Source organism: Equus caballus, chromosome 16, assembly GCF_041296265.1.
Source record: "Equus caballus isolate H_3958 breed thoroughbred chromosome 16, TB-T2T, whole genome shotgun sequence".
In the NCBI taxonomy this organism is placed as follows: Eukaryota; Metazoa; Chordata; class Mammalia; order Perissodactyla; family Equidae; genus Equus; species Equus caballus.
The window spans coordinates 95,252,316-95,268,119 of NC_091699.1; the positions used below are offsets into that span (position 1 = coordinate 95,252,316).

Sequence of the window (15,804 nt, forward strand, 5' to 3'; positions counted from 1 at the left end):
ATTATAGTGATAAAATATGTAATAGTCTTTAAAAATGTGAGAGTTTTGAGGATAGTTTTTACTGTCTTTTGTTATTTTGCTTAGGGAAAGGTGAAAGTTTATTTGCTCTTTATAACAGTATATTTTAGATTAAGAGTAAAAAAATAAAACCTTATAATTTGATTTGTCCTGCTATATCTCTTACATATAACCTTGAGTTCGTTTATTATCGTATGTTGTTAGTGAATAGGAGTAAAACTTAGTTTCTGTTGCTTATTCTAGTGGAGGTGTTAGCTTTGTTAATAACAAGAAAGTAATGATAAATAACTTACATTTTATTAAAAAGGAGGGAAAGGGGGGAAAAAAGTGAGAGATGGGTATGTTCTTCTCTGAAATTATCCAGTCCAGAACTTTGGGCCACCATGAAGTTTTGGTAACTATTTTAGTATTGGGTACTGTGTGATTGCGTGTACCATGATGTCTAGACAGAAGAAAAACTGTATAATTTGGTAAAAGATTAAAAATAAAAGCCAGTTTAATTCATTGGGGTGTGTTTTCTGAGACTGTAGTTGTATATGTATATGGTCCTGGGGCAGGATAAGGGGCGAGATCAGGTAGGGTTAGAATGACTCAATACATCTGTGGTTTACAAGACTAAATGTTTTTCCTGTTTGTTTTGGCAGCTACATTTTTATTCACTCTTTTCTCCCGTTGTAGCTACTAAATGAACTGAGTGTTGTAGAAGCTGAACTGCTCCTGAAATCCTCCAGCCTGGCAGGAAGTTACACGACGGGCCTGTGTGTCTGCATCGTGGCCGTTCTCAGGCGGTACCACAGCTGTCTGATCCTGAATCCCGATCAGACAGCCCAGGTGTTCGAAGGGTTGGTATATAAAATGATGCCATTATTGTTTTTCACATCCTGGAATGTATAACTTGTGATGAAATTTTATAGTGGTTTTAAGAGAAAAATAGTACCAACATTTGTTTCGATGAAAAATTATAGTTAAAGAATAATTTTGCAAGGAAATATTTATCAAAGAAGGAAATATAAACATGAAAAGTATATTCTTTTTAATAACATATAATTCCTTCCTTCCTTCCTTCCTGCTTTCCTTCCCCCGCCCTAGTTTCTAAGAGTAGAAGCCCGTCATTTATAGCACTCTGTCATCTTTGCTACCCAGCATCATGGCTTAGTGTGAATGGTGAACACGTGACAGCTACTTTGTTCGTGTAATTTCAGTTTATATTTGGAGGATCCATCACCAAATCAGCTTTGCTGCATGCACTGTCATCTTAGAGATTTACTTCTTCAATTTTATTTCTTTTATAAATTAAAGATCTCTTCTGACAAGAGTTAATCTAAAACAAATGACTTTCTTGCTTCTTATTCTTTTTTGGTTTGTGTATATTGAAGGCTAAGGTTTTTTCTACTACCCCTAGTGACGTTGGGCTAAGTAACTGCCTGATGTCATCCCCATTAGAGGCTAACCTTTTGGGGACCAGCGAAGTATAAGGAGCTCTCAAAGAAACTGTACTCAGCTCCTTTTTGTCCACTGCAGACTCCTTTCTCCAGCGCTTTCTAAAAAAAAAAGATAACCTGTTTTTCTTTCTCTTCCATTTTTCCTGCCTGGCTCAAAAGAAACATGGGGTTCTTTGGTTCCACGGTGCTTTCTTTTGTAATCTGGTACAAGCCATCAATTTATACTCTGCTCCAGAGTGGCATCCATTTAACAGCAACTTTTTTGGGGAAAAGGAAATGCTCGCACATTAATTGTAAACATTGATTATTAAGTGAAATGTGAAACATCCCAGACATTTTTAAATGTGAGAACGTAATCATCTTAGAATTCGGGAAATATACAACTATTTAATAACCCTCAACTACCCTGTAAGGTTGAATAATTAGGACCATTTTATAAGTCAAGGAGCTGGAACTGAGGCCTGTTAAATGAAGCACTTGGAGAAGGGAGGTGGCCAACAGCACATGGCTCTTCCATCTCCCGGGCGGCTGAGACCTTCCTCGTAGGAGCTCACTGGAGCTGCTCGACTAAGACCACACGTCTTAAACTGTGCGGACTCCCATCGTGAAATGGATAGAACAGGTTTTGACAAGTAATTTTTTCTTTTTGTTTGTTTTGAAATTTATTTTAGTATCGTTTATTTTGACATTTTAAATTTATGTTCTATTAAATGTTCATAAAATCATATTTGATATTAACTTTTTTATACAAAGTAAGGATAAGTATTTTCCCCCAAGCGGCTTTTTTTGAGCTTATATGAATGAGTATACTGGACCTCAATAATCAGAGTTTTTCTTACCTCTAGCAAGTGACAGCATGTTCAAAGAACACTGGCCTCTGAGCAGTGGGTGCCCACCAAACTCTCAATAAGGGACTGTTTTCTTTAATCACAAAATAATTCTGTTTTCCAGGTTATGTCTGGAATTTTTTTGTTTACGTATTAACCACTGATTGAATAATCTGCTTTCGTCTTAATTATGTTATACCTGCTGTAATTGACAGCTTTTGTCAGCTGTCTGGTGGCCCCATCTGCTGCTGTCAACTCATAGGATTTGGGACGCTCCACTGACATTTCCTCCCATAGTTCCCTGGGTTCCACCTGTGGTACCAGTGTCCTTGTGGGCCTGGACATCCCAGGCGCCCTCTGGCTCCCCCCTGTCCCCTGAATAGTGCAGATTTCTCTGCCCTGGGAGTCTGGAGGCTTAGCTCTCCTCTTGGATCTGATATGAGCTAGCTCTTTGCCTGTGACAATCTACTTCACCTTTCTGAGCCTCAGAGCCTTCCTTGTAAAGTGAGGGAGATGAATCAGGTGATTTCTAAAGCACTTTTCAGCTTTAAAAATGAGTCATCTATGACACTATTGTAGTAGTGTTACAAGAACACAAGATGGTAGTGGAATCAGACTCACATATAGGTGGATGGGCCCCTATGTTTACTTCTGGGTTGTATGAACTTTCGTGTTGTATGGACCATGGTCAAAGAGACCACCGTTCTGATTGGGGAAAATGGCACAGAGTTGGAGTAATAACAGTACTTCTGACCTGAAAGACACGTAGAGAAGGGTACTAAAAAGAAGGGGCTCTAATTCTTATGTAAGATAAACTAAAATAAATATTTCTAGTTTGAATAAATAAGAAGAATGTGACCCTGAACCATGAATTCATCAAGTTCACGCCAGAGCCAGCTTACAGTCTTGAAAATGGGTTTCCCAGACTGACTGTTTTGAAGAATTGCTCCTTCACAAAGGAGTGGATTTGAGGATCTTTGCAAACTCCCTGAATTTGTGTATCTTTTTACTGAAGGGAGGGTCTCTCCTTACCTTTCATTTTGTGTTCTAGTCTCAGCCACTTAACTGACGGATTCCTCCATCTATGCCTTCTGTGTGGAGGATTTCTTTCACTTCTTGTTGTTAATGCATTTCTGAATTTTTTTTTAATATCTGGTATCTCATTATCGTAATCGAAAACTGACCCTTTATTCAGTTATTTGCCATTGCCTTAGTGATTCGTGTCAACAGTCTGATCTCTCTTTTCTTACTCAAGTTATACATGGATGTGTTCTCACTCTAAAAGATTGAGACGGTAACATACGTATAAGCAAAATGTGCCTCTCGTCCCCCGTGTCATTCTCCCCAGGCTGTGCGGTGTGGTGAAGCACGTCGCGAACCCCTCGGAGTGTTCTTCCCCCGAAAGATGCATCTTAGCCTACCTCTATGACCTCTACGTGTCCTGTAGCCACCTCAGAAGTAAATTTGGAGACCTCTTCAGGTGGGTAGAAGAAAATCAAAATAACGGGAACAGGGTTATGCCTACGCTTGTGATAGACTCAACCACTATCGTCATCCTTTTTAGTAGTGAAAGTTAATCATAATTGCATCTGCCAGAATGCACATCGAGTTACCTTTCATTGTAGCTATAACCTCCTGTTACAAATTACTGTGCACGTTTAGCTATGATTGCAGTTTTGAGATAAACATGAGAGAAAACATCCTGCATTTTGCACCTGCTGTTACCTCACTTGGAATGTTGCTTCCCTACCATCTGCGACTTACTTTCTCACTTTGTTTGCTTCTCTGCTCCCTTGACCATCCTATTTCTGATAGCATCTCCGACTCCCTGTCCTTCTCTGCGTCTTACCACTTGCCACCCCAACATGTAGACAGGTGCTGGAAAATACATACTTATTTAATGTTATTTTGAGGAAATTTAGATTATTAATTGTAAGTGGGGGGAAGGAAGGAGACAGTAATAGTTGGCAGAATAAATTTGGAATCTAGAAGGAGGTAAGGAAGGAACACCCGGTTGGGGTTGTCTTGGCCCTCTCGTATGCTGCATCCGGTTTGTTTGTCAGTCCTGTGAGCTTGACCTTCCGGGTGTGTCTAGGATCTGACCGCTCTTCACTGCTCTGCCTCTGCCTCCATGCTTGTCTCTTGGTTGGACCACTGCAGAGCCTTCTGACCGGTTTCCCTGCTTACACCCTGACTCTCCTGAGCATATTACCAACATTTCCACTAAAGGCATTCTTTTAAAACAGGAATGACTTGAAGTTTTCCTGTGGCTTCTCATCTACTGAGAACAAAATTCAAAGTCCTTACCTAGCTTTCAGGATCTCATTTTCTCTTCTGTCTCTTTCTCTGTTCACTCCGTTCTTACACACTGAGACCCCTTACTCATCTTCAAACCAGCAAGCACACCCCTGTCTTGGGGCTTTTGCAGAGCACACCTAGTGCTTCTCCCCAGTTCCTTGCATGCTCACACCCACAGTTCATTCGTGCTCTGCCTCCCCGACCCCTGTGCCCCGTACTCTCTGTCATTCTCTGACCCTTAGAGCTTCCTCTCTCGGTACATTATAGATTTATTATGGTCTGGTTCCTTCCTAGAATGTAAGCTTCATGAAGGCAGACATTTTTTGTGTTTTCTTTGCTGCTGTATCCCAGTGCCTTGAAGAGCATCTGCTCATAGCAGACATTGCAAAAAATCTGTTGGATGAAAGATACAGACCAAAAAAAATCATGGTATTTTCACTGGTGTTGATAGGGAAAAAATGTGGCAGTGTGTCTTCGTGAATTGAGTTAGATTTCAAAAGAATCCCTTTTAGAGCATTTGAGTGAGTCTGGAAACATCTTTGCCCAGAATGATGTAATAATAATAACCCCCTGTCCTCTTCCTTGATGGAGAGCTTTCAGTTTCAGTTGAGGGTTCAGAGAGCTTTCTCGTACGTGACGCGGTTGTTGCAACAGCCCTGATTTTTACAGTGAACTTCCCAAGAAAGCCCAACAGCCTCTTGGCTCCTGAGCTCCTGCAGGGTAGTGCAAGCCTGTTAGTGAGTTATTCAAGTCATGTGCACTGGGCGTGTGGAGGTTAGGAGACCGACGACGGATGGGGGCGCTGCTTGGGATCAGCGTGGCGGTGCCTCACCGGGAGCAGCACTGCCTGAAATTCCCTCTACGAAACAGCTGTAATAATGGGATATGAAGCGCCACCTATAAAGTTGTGTAATGGGAGTTTGGGGGGAAATATAGCACTAATCACGTCTGGTGTATAATCTAATCCATTTTTATTCTGAAGTAATAACACTTTATAACCACTATTCAGATATAGTTGTTGGAAGCCTTAGTAAATCCTCTTAGAGCATGTAAAATGTAGAAAAGCTTCAGAAAATAATTAAGATTCGTAACCAAACGTCTTATTCTTGTTTTGTTCTTCCACCCATTCAGCAACTTAAAAACATTTTTTTTTTAAATTTATTGAGCAGCTACTGCATTCCGGGCACTGTGCCCAGTGCCAATTCCTAAGAAGTTGGAATCAAGAACTCATAATGTGAATCTTCTCTGGGAATACATTACAGTTGTTGTCATTTAATCTGCCCTTAATTGAAATAACTTCCTGGTTATTCTAGTTTTGTTTTTTCTTTAACTCTTCTTCTTGTAACCTCAGTAGTGCCTGTTCAAAAGTTAAGCAAACCATCTATAATAATGTGATGCCTGCAAATTCTAACTTGCGATGGGATCCGGACTTCATGATGGATTTTATCGAGAATCCTTCAGCCCGTAGCATCAACTACTCAGTGCTGGGCAAGATCCTTAGTGACAACGCGGCCAATCGCTACAGCTTCGTCTGCAACACACTCATGAATGTGTGTATGGGCCATCAGGATGCTGGAAGGTGAGCTGAGTCACCCTGGAATTCATGCTTAACCACGCAGTTGTGGCCTTGGGGCTCCTGTGACATGAGCGTCTTTAGTAATTGCCTAGGCTGATATTTGGATGTCGTTTGCTTTTTTTTTTTCGTGTTCTTTTATTTTTGACTTTACCGCTGCTCTATACTGTGATTTCCAAAACCTGAGAAACAGTGCTTTTTCTGGCTTATTGTTCTGGCAGGAGATGCTTTAGATAAATCTGTAAGTTATCTATCTGTTTATAAAAAACATATATAGTACAAATACAAATAACAAATACCTATGTTTTGAAAACATCATATTTAGGCCTATCTAAATTACAGAGTTTCTTTAGTTTTCTTGATGCCCTTAAAAAATGTAAATTTAGAGTGTCCTGGGGCATTTCGAAATGGCTCCTTTGCCCCTCCCCCTGCCAGAAGCACAGTGTGGCTTTTCTCCAATATTTGTGGTGAGAACCTGGCTGTGCTCCTGCAGGTAAAACACACAAAAGTGAGTGGAGGTTTCTGCTCAGTGATAACTTGGGACTGGATGCGTGGGTGACAATGTTTGACTCGAAGTACACGTCTCGGGGAGTTTGTTAGATGGCAGCGAAGGAGGATCCTGAACTCGCCTCCTCCCAAGGACACAACAGACCTACAACTCCCTGTGGAATAATTTCATCCAAGGGAGACTTGGACAGTGGATAAAAAAGAATGTCCACGACAAGGGACAACACAGACTGGGGTGGAAGAGGCAGAGAAACAGCCCCACAGAGGGAAAAAAACACACCCCAGTTGTGGCGCTTCACAGGAGGGAGCCATCTCAAAGGTGCCGAGGTTTTCCCAGAGGAATGGGGATTCGAGCTCCACGTTGGGCAACCCAGGACAAGAGAGACAAGATCCCATAATACCTGGCTTTGAAAGCCAATGGGGAATACACCCAGGAAAGCTAGAACTTCAGGGACAGCAAAACCTGCTCTTAAAGGGCCCACACACAGATTCACTCAACCCGGAAGCCAGCATAAAAACACCAGTAGAAAAGTGCACGGTCCATTGGTAAAAAAGACTCATTTACTGAGCTCAGAGCGCATCTTGTAGCTGGCTGTGCCCATCTTCTCAGGGACTGAGACACTGGTGACAGCCGTTATTGTGACCTAGCTTGGTCCTATGACACAGATGCTGGAAGCCGCCATTGGAATCCTTTCTCCAGCCTGTTAGTGCGGGATCTGCCCTGCCCACTGGAGCACCGGGGGTAGTTGAGTGAGGCAAGGCGGCAGGCAGCCCGCTGGCCCCACCCCGAGCAAGCCCATAGCTGACTTGAGCCCCTGGGCCTCGCACACAGGGGATCGGCCCCACCTCCAACACCTGAAATGGTTGCACACTGCTGCTCCTAGGGCTGGACCTGCCCATCAGCGCTCCTGAGGCAGCTGTGCACCACAGGGCTGCCTGGCCAGTTCTTGCCAGAGGCCTGTCCCTGCCGAAAAGTGAGTGAGCAACAGCTGTGCTGTGCAGCTGACTTCACCGGAAGCCTGCCCCACCCACCAATGCATTTGAGGCAGCTGAATGCTGCAGGCCGTGTAGCCAGCCACACCAGGGGCCTGCAGCGGTTGTGTGCCTCTGGGCCTAGCATGGTCATTTAGCTTGAGGAGCCTTCAGAGTGTAATATTATTTGCCTGCAAGTTAAAATGAACACTTCTCCCTGGGAAGTCAAAGATCATAGTGGAACTTGGGTCAGGAGAAGGAGAGCATCAGGAAGTGAAGGCCAAAACAAAGAAGAGGGAATAAAATCTCTTGTATGCCTAACTTGTTCATAAATCCAGTGTAATTGGAGAACATCATTGATTCCCACTAACTGGGAGGAAATATATTGTGAATTGTTGAAAAGTTTGACTTATTTTTAAAGAACTGCTGCTTTATTATCTTCTCCACTTTTCTCACGTCCTCAGCCTGAAACCTTTCTAATCTTCTTGATAGCCTTACTTCCTACTTTGTTGATAAAATGGAAGTTATCAAAAATAAAGAAGCTGGACTTCATGCCCACCGTGAAAAAAAAACAACTTACCAGCAAAACTACAGTAGTTGTGTACTATCAGACATCATAGACATCCGTGCAACAGGCTTGCCCCACCCAATAATGTGCTTGTAGGAGCTGCATGTGGCTGGGCCTCACAACCAGCCAGCCTGGGTGCCAGCCCAGCCTACCTGTGCATCCACAGCCATAATAACCCCACCACAACAAAAGGGCACACACAGCCCACACAGAGGACATCCCTGGAACATTTGTCATGGGTGATGAAAAGGGAACATACTCCGGGGTCCCATAAGACATCTCTTCTACATAAGCCCACATTTCCAAGGCTGGGAGACATAGTTGATCTACCTGATACATAGAAATGAGCACAGGGAAGTAGGCAAAATGAGGAGATGAAGAAATATGTCCCAAATAAATCCTCAGAAAAAGAACTAAATGAAACAGAGATAAACAATCTCCCTGATAAAGAGTACAAACTAATAGTCATAAGGATGCTCACTGAAATAGGGAGAAAAATAGATTAGCAGAGTGAAAACTTAAGCAAAGAATTAGAAAGTGTAAAAGAGAACCAATCACAGCTGAAGAATATAGTAATGGAGATGAAAAATTCACTAGAGGCCATCAACAGCAGAGTAGATGACAAGAAGAATAGATCAGCAACTGGATGAAAGACTAGAGGAAATCATCCAAGCTGAAAAGAAAAAAGAATTAAAAAGAATGAGGACAGTCTAATGGACCCTGGGACATCAAACATACTAACATCCACATTATAGGTGTCCCAGAAAAAGAAGAGAAAGACAAAGGGGCGGAGAACTTATTTTAAGAAACAATAGCTGAACAATTCCCTAACCTGGGGAAAGAAACAGACATCTAGGTATGGGAAGCATGCAGATTACCAAACAAGGTGAACCCAAAGAGGCCCACACCAAGACACATTATAATTAAAATATCAAGAATGAAAGAGAAAATTCTAAAGGCTGCAAGAGAAAAACAAGTTACATACAAAGGAAACCCCATAAGGCTATGAGCTGGCTTCTCAGCAGAAGCCTTACAGGCTAGAAGGGAGTAGCATGATAAACTCAAACCGCTGAATGGAAAAACCTACAACCGTGAATACTCTACCCAGCAGGGTTACCATTCAGAATGGAAAGAGAGAGAGAGAGTTTTCCAAACAAGCAAAAACTAAAGGAGTTCTTCACCAGTGAAGTGGTCTTACAAGAAGTGTTAAAGGGATTTATTTAAGTGGAAAAGAAAAGGCCACAAAGTGGAATAAGAAAATTATCAAAGAAAGAATATTATGGGTAAAGGCAAATATACAGTAAAGGTAGTGGATCAACCACCTATAAATCTAGCATGAAGGTCAAAAGACAAAAGTACTAAAATCATCTATATCTATGTTAAGAGATCCACAAAAATAAAGCAGGTAAAAATATGATGTCAAAAACATAAAACATGGGGGGAGGGAGTAAAAGTGTAGGGCTTTTACTAAGAAGTTGAACTTAAGAGACAATCAACTTAGTATAGATTGCTATATACATAGGTTATTACATATAAACCTCATGGTAAACACAAAGCAGAAACCTGTAATAAATTCCCAAAAAATAGAAAGAAAGGCACCCAAACAGAACACTAAAGAAAGCCAACAAATCACAAGGGAAGAGAACAAGAGAAGAAAAAAGGAAGAGAGAAGAACTACAAAAACGTCCAGAAAAAAGTAACAAAATGGCAACAAGTACATACTTATCAATAGTTACTTTAAATGTAAATGGACTAAATGCTCTAATCAAATGACATAGGGTGGCTGAATGGATGAAAAACAAGATTCATATATGTGCTGCATATAAGAGATACACTTCAGTCCTAAAGATACTCACAAACTGAAAGTGACGGGATGGAAAAAGATACTCCATGCAAATGGAAACAAAGAGAAATCTGGGCTAGCAATACTTATATCAGACAAAATTGACCTTAAAACAAGAACTGTAACATGAGACAAAGGAGGGCACTACATAATGATAAAGGGGACAACCCAACAAGATGACATAACACTTGTAAATATCTATGCATCCTACATAGGAGCACCTAAATACATAAAGCAAATATTAACAGATGTGAAAGGAAAAGTTGACCGTAATGCCGTAATAGGGGACTTCGACACTCCACTTACATCAATGGATAGATCATTCAGACAAGATCAATACCTTAAATGACTCATTAGACCAGATGGATTTAGTAGATATATACAGAACATTCCATTCAAAAACTGCAGAATATACATTCTTTTTGAATGCACATGGAACATTCATTTTCCAGGATAGATCGCATATTAGGCTACAAAACGAGTCTCAGTAAATTTAAGAATATTGAAATAATATCAAGCATTTTTTTCTGACTACAATGTTAAACTAGAAATCAGTTACAAGAAGAAATCTAGAAAAGTCACAGAAATGTGGAGATTAAACAAAATGCTACTGAACAACTATTGGGTCAACGAAGAAATCAGAGGAGAAATAAAAAAATATCTGGTCACAATTGAAAATGAAAATATGACAACAAAATCTATGGGACACAGCAAAAGCAGTACTAGGAAGTTTATAGTAATACAGGCCTACCTGAAGAAACAAGAAAAATATCAAACGATCTAATATTACACCTAGAAAAACTAGAAAAAGAACAAATGAAGCACAAAATTAGTAGAAGGAAGGAAATAATAAAAATCAGAGTGGAAATAAATGAAATAGAGACTAAAAAGACAATGGAAAAGATTGAAACTAAGAGCTGGTTCTGTGAAAAACAAAATTGACAAACCTCTAGCTAGACTCACCAAGAAAAAGAGAAGGCTCAAATAAATAAAATCAGAAATGAAAGAGGAGAAATTAACAACAGACACCACAGAAATACAAAGGATTAAAAGAGAAAAATACAAAAAGCTATATGGCAACAAATTGGATAGTCTAGAAGAAATGGGTAAATTCTTAGAATCTTACAACCCTCCAAAACTGAATGAAGAAGAAATAGAGAATCTGAATAGTCTGATCAATAGTAAGGAGATTGAAACAGTAATCAAAAACCTTTTAAAAGCAAAATTCCATGACCAGACAGCTTCCCCAGTGAATTCTACCAAACATTCAAATAAGACTTAATACCTATCCTTCTCAAATTCTTCCAAAAAATTGAAGAGGAGAGGTTGCTTCCTAATTCATTCTATGAGGTCAACATTATCCTGATACTAAAACCAGATGAGGACAACACAAAAAAAGAAAATTACAGGCCAGTATCACTGATGAATGTAGATGCAAAAGTCTTCGACAAAATATTGGCAAATTGAATACAACAGTACATCAAAAGAATCATGCATGATGATCAAGTGGGATTTGTTGCAGAAATGCAAGGATGGTTTATTATCTACAAATCAATCAATGTGATATACCACATTAAGAAAATGAAGAATGAAAATCACGTAATCATCTCAGTAGACGCAGAGAAAGCATGCGACAAGATTCAGCATCCATTTGTGATAAAAACTCTCAACAAAATTGGTATAGAAGGAAAGCACCTCAACATAGTAAAGGCCATAAATGACAAACCCACAGCTAACATCATACTCAGTGGTGAAAAACAGAAACAAGACAAGGATGCCCACTTTCACCACTGTTATTTAACGTAGAATTGGAAATCCTAGCCAGAGCAATTAGGCAAGAAAGAAATAAAAGGTATCCAAATTGGAAAGGAAGAGGTAAAATGATTACTATTTGCAGATGATGTGACTTCATATATAGAAAACCCTAAAGAATGCACCAAAAAACTATTAGAAGTAATATACAAATACAGTAAAGTTCCAGGGTAGAAAGTCAACATACAAAAACCAGTTGCATTTCTATACACTAGCAATGAACTAGCAGAAAGAGAAATCAAGAATGCAATCCCATCTGTAATCACAACAAAAAGAATAAAATACCTAGGAATAAATTTAAGCAAGGAGGAGAAAGAGTTGTACACTGAAAACTATAAAACATTGTTGAAAGAAGTTGAAGGAAACACAAAGAAATGGAAAGATATTCCATGTTTATGGGTTGGAAGATTAACATAGTTAACATGTCCGTACTTCCTAAAGCATTCTCCAGATTCAGTGTAATCTCTATCAAAGTCCCAATGACATTTTTCACAAAAATAGAACAAAAAATACTAAAATGTATGTGGACAACGAAAGACTCTGAATAGCCAAAGCAATCTTAAGATAAAGAACAAAATTGGAGGTATCACATTCCCTGAATTCAACATATACTACAAAGCTATAGTAAACCAAAACAACATGGTACTGGCAAAAAAAACAGACACACAGATCAGTGGAACAGAATCGAGAGCCCAGAAATAAACCCATGCAGTTATGGATGGCTAATTTTTGACAAAGAAGCCAAGAACATACAATGGGGAGAGGAAAGTCTCTTCAATAAACGGTGTTGGGAAAACTGGACAGCCACACAAAAAAATGAAAACAATTATCTTATACCATACACAAAAATTAACTCAAAATATATTAAAGACTTGAATGTGAGTCCTGAAACCATAAAATTCCTAGACGAGAACATAGGCAGTACACTCTTTGACATCTTTTGAATATCATGTCTCCTCAGGCAAGGAAAGGGCAAGGAAAACAAAAGAATAAATAAACAAATGGGACTACATCAAACTAGAAACCTTTCTCACGGCAAAGAAAACCGCCATCAAAATGAAAAGACAACCTAACCATTGGGAGAAGATATTTGCAAATCATATATCTGATAAGGGGTTAATATCTAAATTATATAAAGAACTCATACATCTCAGCAACAACAAAACTATCCATCCAATTAAAAAATGGGCAAAGGCTCTGAATAAATATTTTTCCAAAGAAGATATACAGGTGGCCAAGAGGTACATAAAAAGATGTTCAGCATCACTAATTATTAAGGAAATGCAAATCAAAACCATGGTGAGATATCACCTCGTGTGTTAGAAAGGCTATTATTAAGAAGTCAAGAAATAAATGTTGGAGAGAATGTGGAGAAAAGGAAACCCTCATACACTGCTGGTGGGGCTGTAAACTGCTGCAGCCACTATGGAAAACAGTATGCAGATGCTCCAAAAAATTAAAAACAGACCTACCATTTGGTCCAGCTATTCCACTTCTGGGCATTGATTCAAAGAAAACAAAAACACTAATTTGAAAAGATATTTGCACTCCTGTATTCATTGCAGCATTATTCTCCATAGTTAAGACTTGGAAACAACCTAGGTGCCCGTCAATGGATAAATAGATAAAGATGTGGTATATACACACAATGGAATACTACTCAGCCATAAAAAGATGAAATCTTGCCATTTGTGACAATGTGGATGGACCTTGAGTGTATTATGCTAAAAGAAATAAGTCAGATGGATAAAGCCAAATACTGTGTGATTACACTCATATGTTGGAAGATTAAAAACAGCAGCACCACCACCACCAACAAAAAACCCCATAGATATAGAGAAGAGAGTGGTGGTACCAGAGGGAGAGGGGTAGGGGGAGGGCGAAAGGGATAAAAGGGCACATGGGTGCAGTGACAGATGGCACCGGGATGTTGGGTGGTAAGCATGATGTAGTCTATACAGAAATGTAGTGATGCGCACCTGAAATGTATATAATGGTATAAACTGTGTTACCTCAATAAACTAATTGAATTTTTAGAAAATGTAAATTTATAGGTCACATTTGTTCACAGACTTAAAAATATGGTAATTAACATCTGTACTGATTAGTTTGTGTGGCTCAACAGGATTAAATAGTAGAAAACATTTGAAGCCATGTACTTTTATCTTTTGTTCCAGATCCGCTAGGTTATTTGACAAGTTGGGTATTTGTTATGTCCTTGAATATAAGAAATGAATCACTTGCTCGATGGTAGGGAAATATGTGTTCCTTAAGTATAGTGCACGTGCGTGCTTCCCTTTTGCTGCTTTCTACTATGCTCTTTTTCTTCTTTCTAGGATTAATGACATAGCCAACTTCTCCTCTGAGCTGACAGCTTGCTGCACCGTCCTCAGTTCAGAGTGGCTGGGAGTCCTCAAGGCCCTCTGTTGTTCTTCAAATCACGTGTGGGGGTTTAATGATGTACTTTGCACTGTAGATGTAAGTTTTCTTTTTCATTTAAAAACTCACCTGTGCAATTAATTATTTAGTTAGTAATTTTTCTTTAATTGACTAGACCCTTTACTGAAATGTTGTAGGATATTTTTTCTTTCTCTCTCCAAATGTAATAGACTAGAGTGTGATTGCCAAGGATTAAATAAATAAAAAACTTAAATAAAATAGATAGCTTAGTCTACAGCAGAGATGCCAAGAGTCTCCTTCTTGGTTAGCTGAGATTTCTTATGTATTGTCTCTTCAGGGTTGTTGGTTCCTAGTTTTTACCAAGTGCCTTGGGTACCTCACGGCACAGGACATAATTTAACTAAAGCATTTACGTTCTGAAGAGAATCACTTTGTTTCCTTAAGATCAAAGTGCACTGTAAGAATACAGACTCCCTTGTGTTGTGTAAGGATGTCCAGGCTCAGATGCACTTGGGTGTCCCGTCTTTCCTAGTGACTGTCTGGAAGGTGATGAGGAGACGCTTGTCATGTATCACAGATTTCCTCGAGTATCATATTGGGTCCATGATGTGTGAATTTTCTAAAAATCCGTCTTGAGTCTTTGTTTATCTATTTCTGCCTGTCACGTCTTGGAGCCGTCCATGTTGTTTGTTAATATAACTTACGTATGGAAGAACTTTATACATTTTAAAAACTACCTCCCCACTGAAAGTTTACTTCCAAGTTCTGGTATCTCGAGGGTGGGTGAAGTCCTACTCTGTTCTATGAGCACCTAGGATTTTAGGTAGAAAACTTGTATCTGTGGCCTACTTTTCCATGTAGAAAAGACCCAAATTTTTATCTTCAACGTTGTTCCTTAACCTCTTGCTTGCTTTTGTTACACTTTAGCTCCGCTTTGTATGAGCCTCATGGTGTTGTGCTGTTAAATGAGGTGATCTTTGTAAATCGCTCACCATAGTCACTGGCACATGGTTCAGCTTAACGTGAAGGCTGCTATTTTCTGCCCTCTTGTGAGATCTGTAAAGGTAGAGATCTCACTCTGAATGCATTAATTTTCCTCCTCTTTTCTCTCTCTCTCTCTTTTTAAATTTAGGAGTCAATTGGAAATTTTCAGAATTGTTTTTAAAAGTACTTTAAGTATATTAAAGACTCATTCTTTGCTATCCCTGACAAGAGCTCCCAAATATCATCCAGGCTTGCTTCTCAATCAGGGGAACCTCCTCGTTTTCCCTTGCTTCCTAATGGTTACCCTTAAATGACAGATGGTGCTGCATTCTGCTAAAAAGTTTTATTTATGCCACATCTTTTAGGGATTTCTCAGTTTTGCTTTTTTGTTGCTTTGTTTTTCGATTACATGTACTCGAGATAAAGCTCGTATCTTTTTAAGGCATTGGGACGTGGGCAAACCTCCTTCTTTGTCTTACACAGTACAACTAGGGCCTAGGGGACGGTGGTCACAGTAAGTTATCACTTCGCTCTATGGCTCATTTTGGGATTCGAGATCT

General features: G+C 39.6%; 2 protein-coding genes across 32 annotated transcripts in view; one reads left to right on the forward strand and one right to left on the reverse strand.

Moving 5' to 3' along the window:
• The window catches only part of MED12L (mediator complex subunit 12L), a 315,678-nt gene that overhangs the window by 239,144 nt on the left and 60,730 nt on the right, over positions 1-15,804 (forward strand). For 24 of the 30 annotated variants that reach the window (XR_011427091.1, XR_002800849.2, XR_011427094.1 and 21 more), the window contains 4 exons: positions 697-860; positions 3,636-3,767; positions 5,937-6,164; positions 14,197-14,338. Coding sequence is in view for 24 of the 30 variants with exons in the window: in XM_070238316.1 (XP_070094417.1) it covers positions 697-860; positions 3,636-3,767; positions 5,937-6,164; positions 14,197-14,338 (666 nt within the window). In the remaining 6 variants the exon portion in view is untranslated. The remainder of the gene's footprint in view (positions 1-696; positions 861-3,635; positions 3,768-5,936; positions 6,165-14,196; positions 14,339-15,804) is intronic. The other 6 variants (XM_070238317.1, XM_070238321.1, XM_070238323.1 and 3 more) reach the window with 1 other exon arrangement.
• Positions 1-15,804, reverse strand: part of P2RY12 (purinergic receptor P2Y12) — a 50,502-nt gene that overhangs the window by 17,285 nt on the left and 17,413 nt on the right. The window lies entirely within an intron of this gene.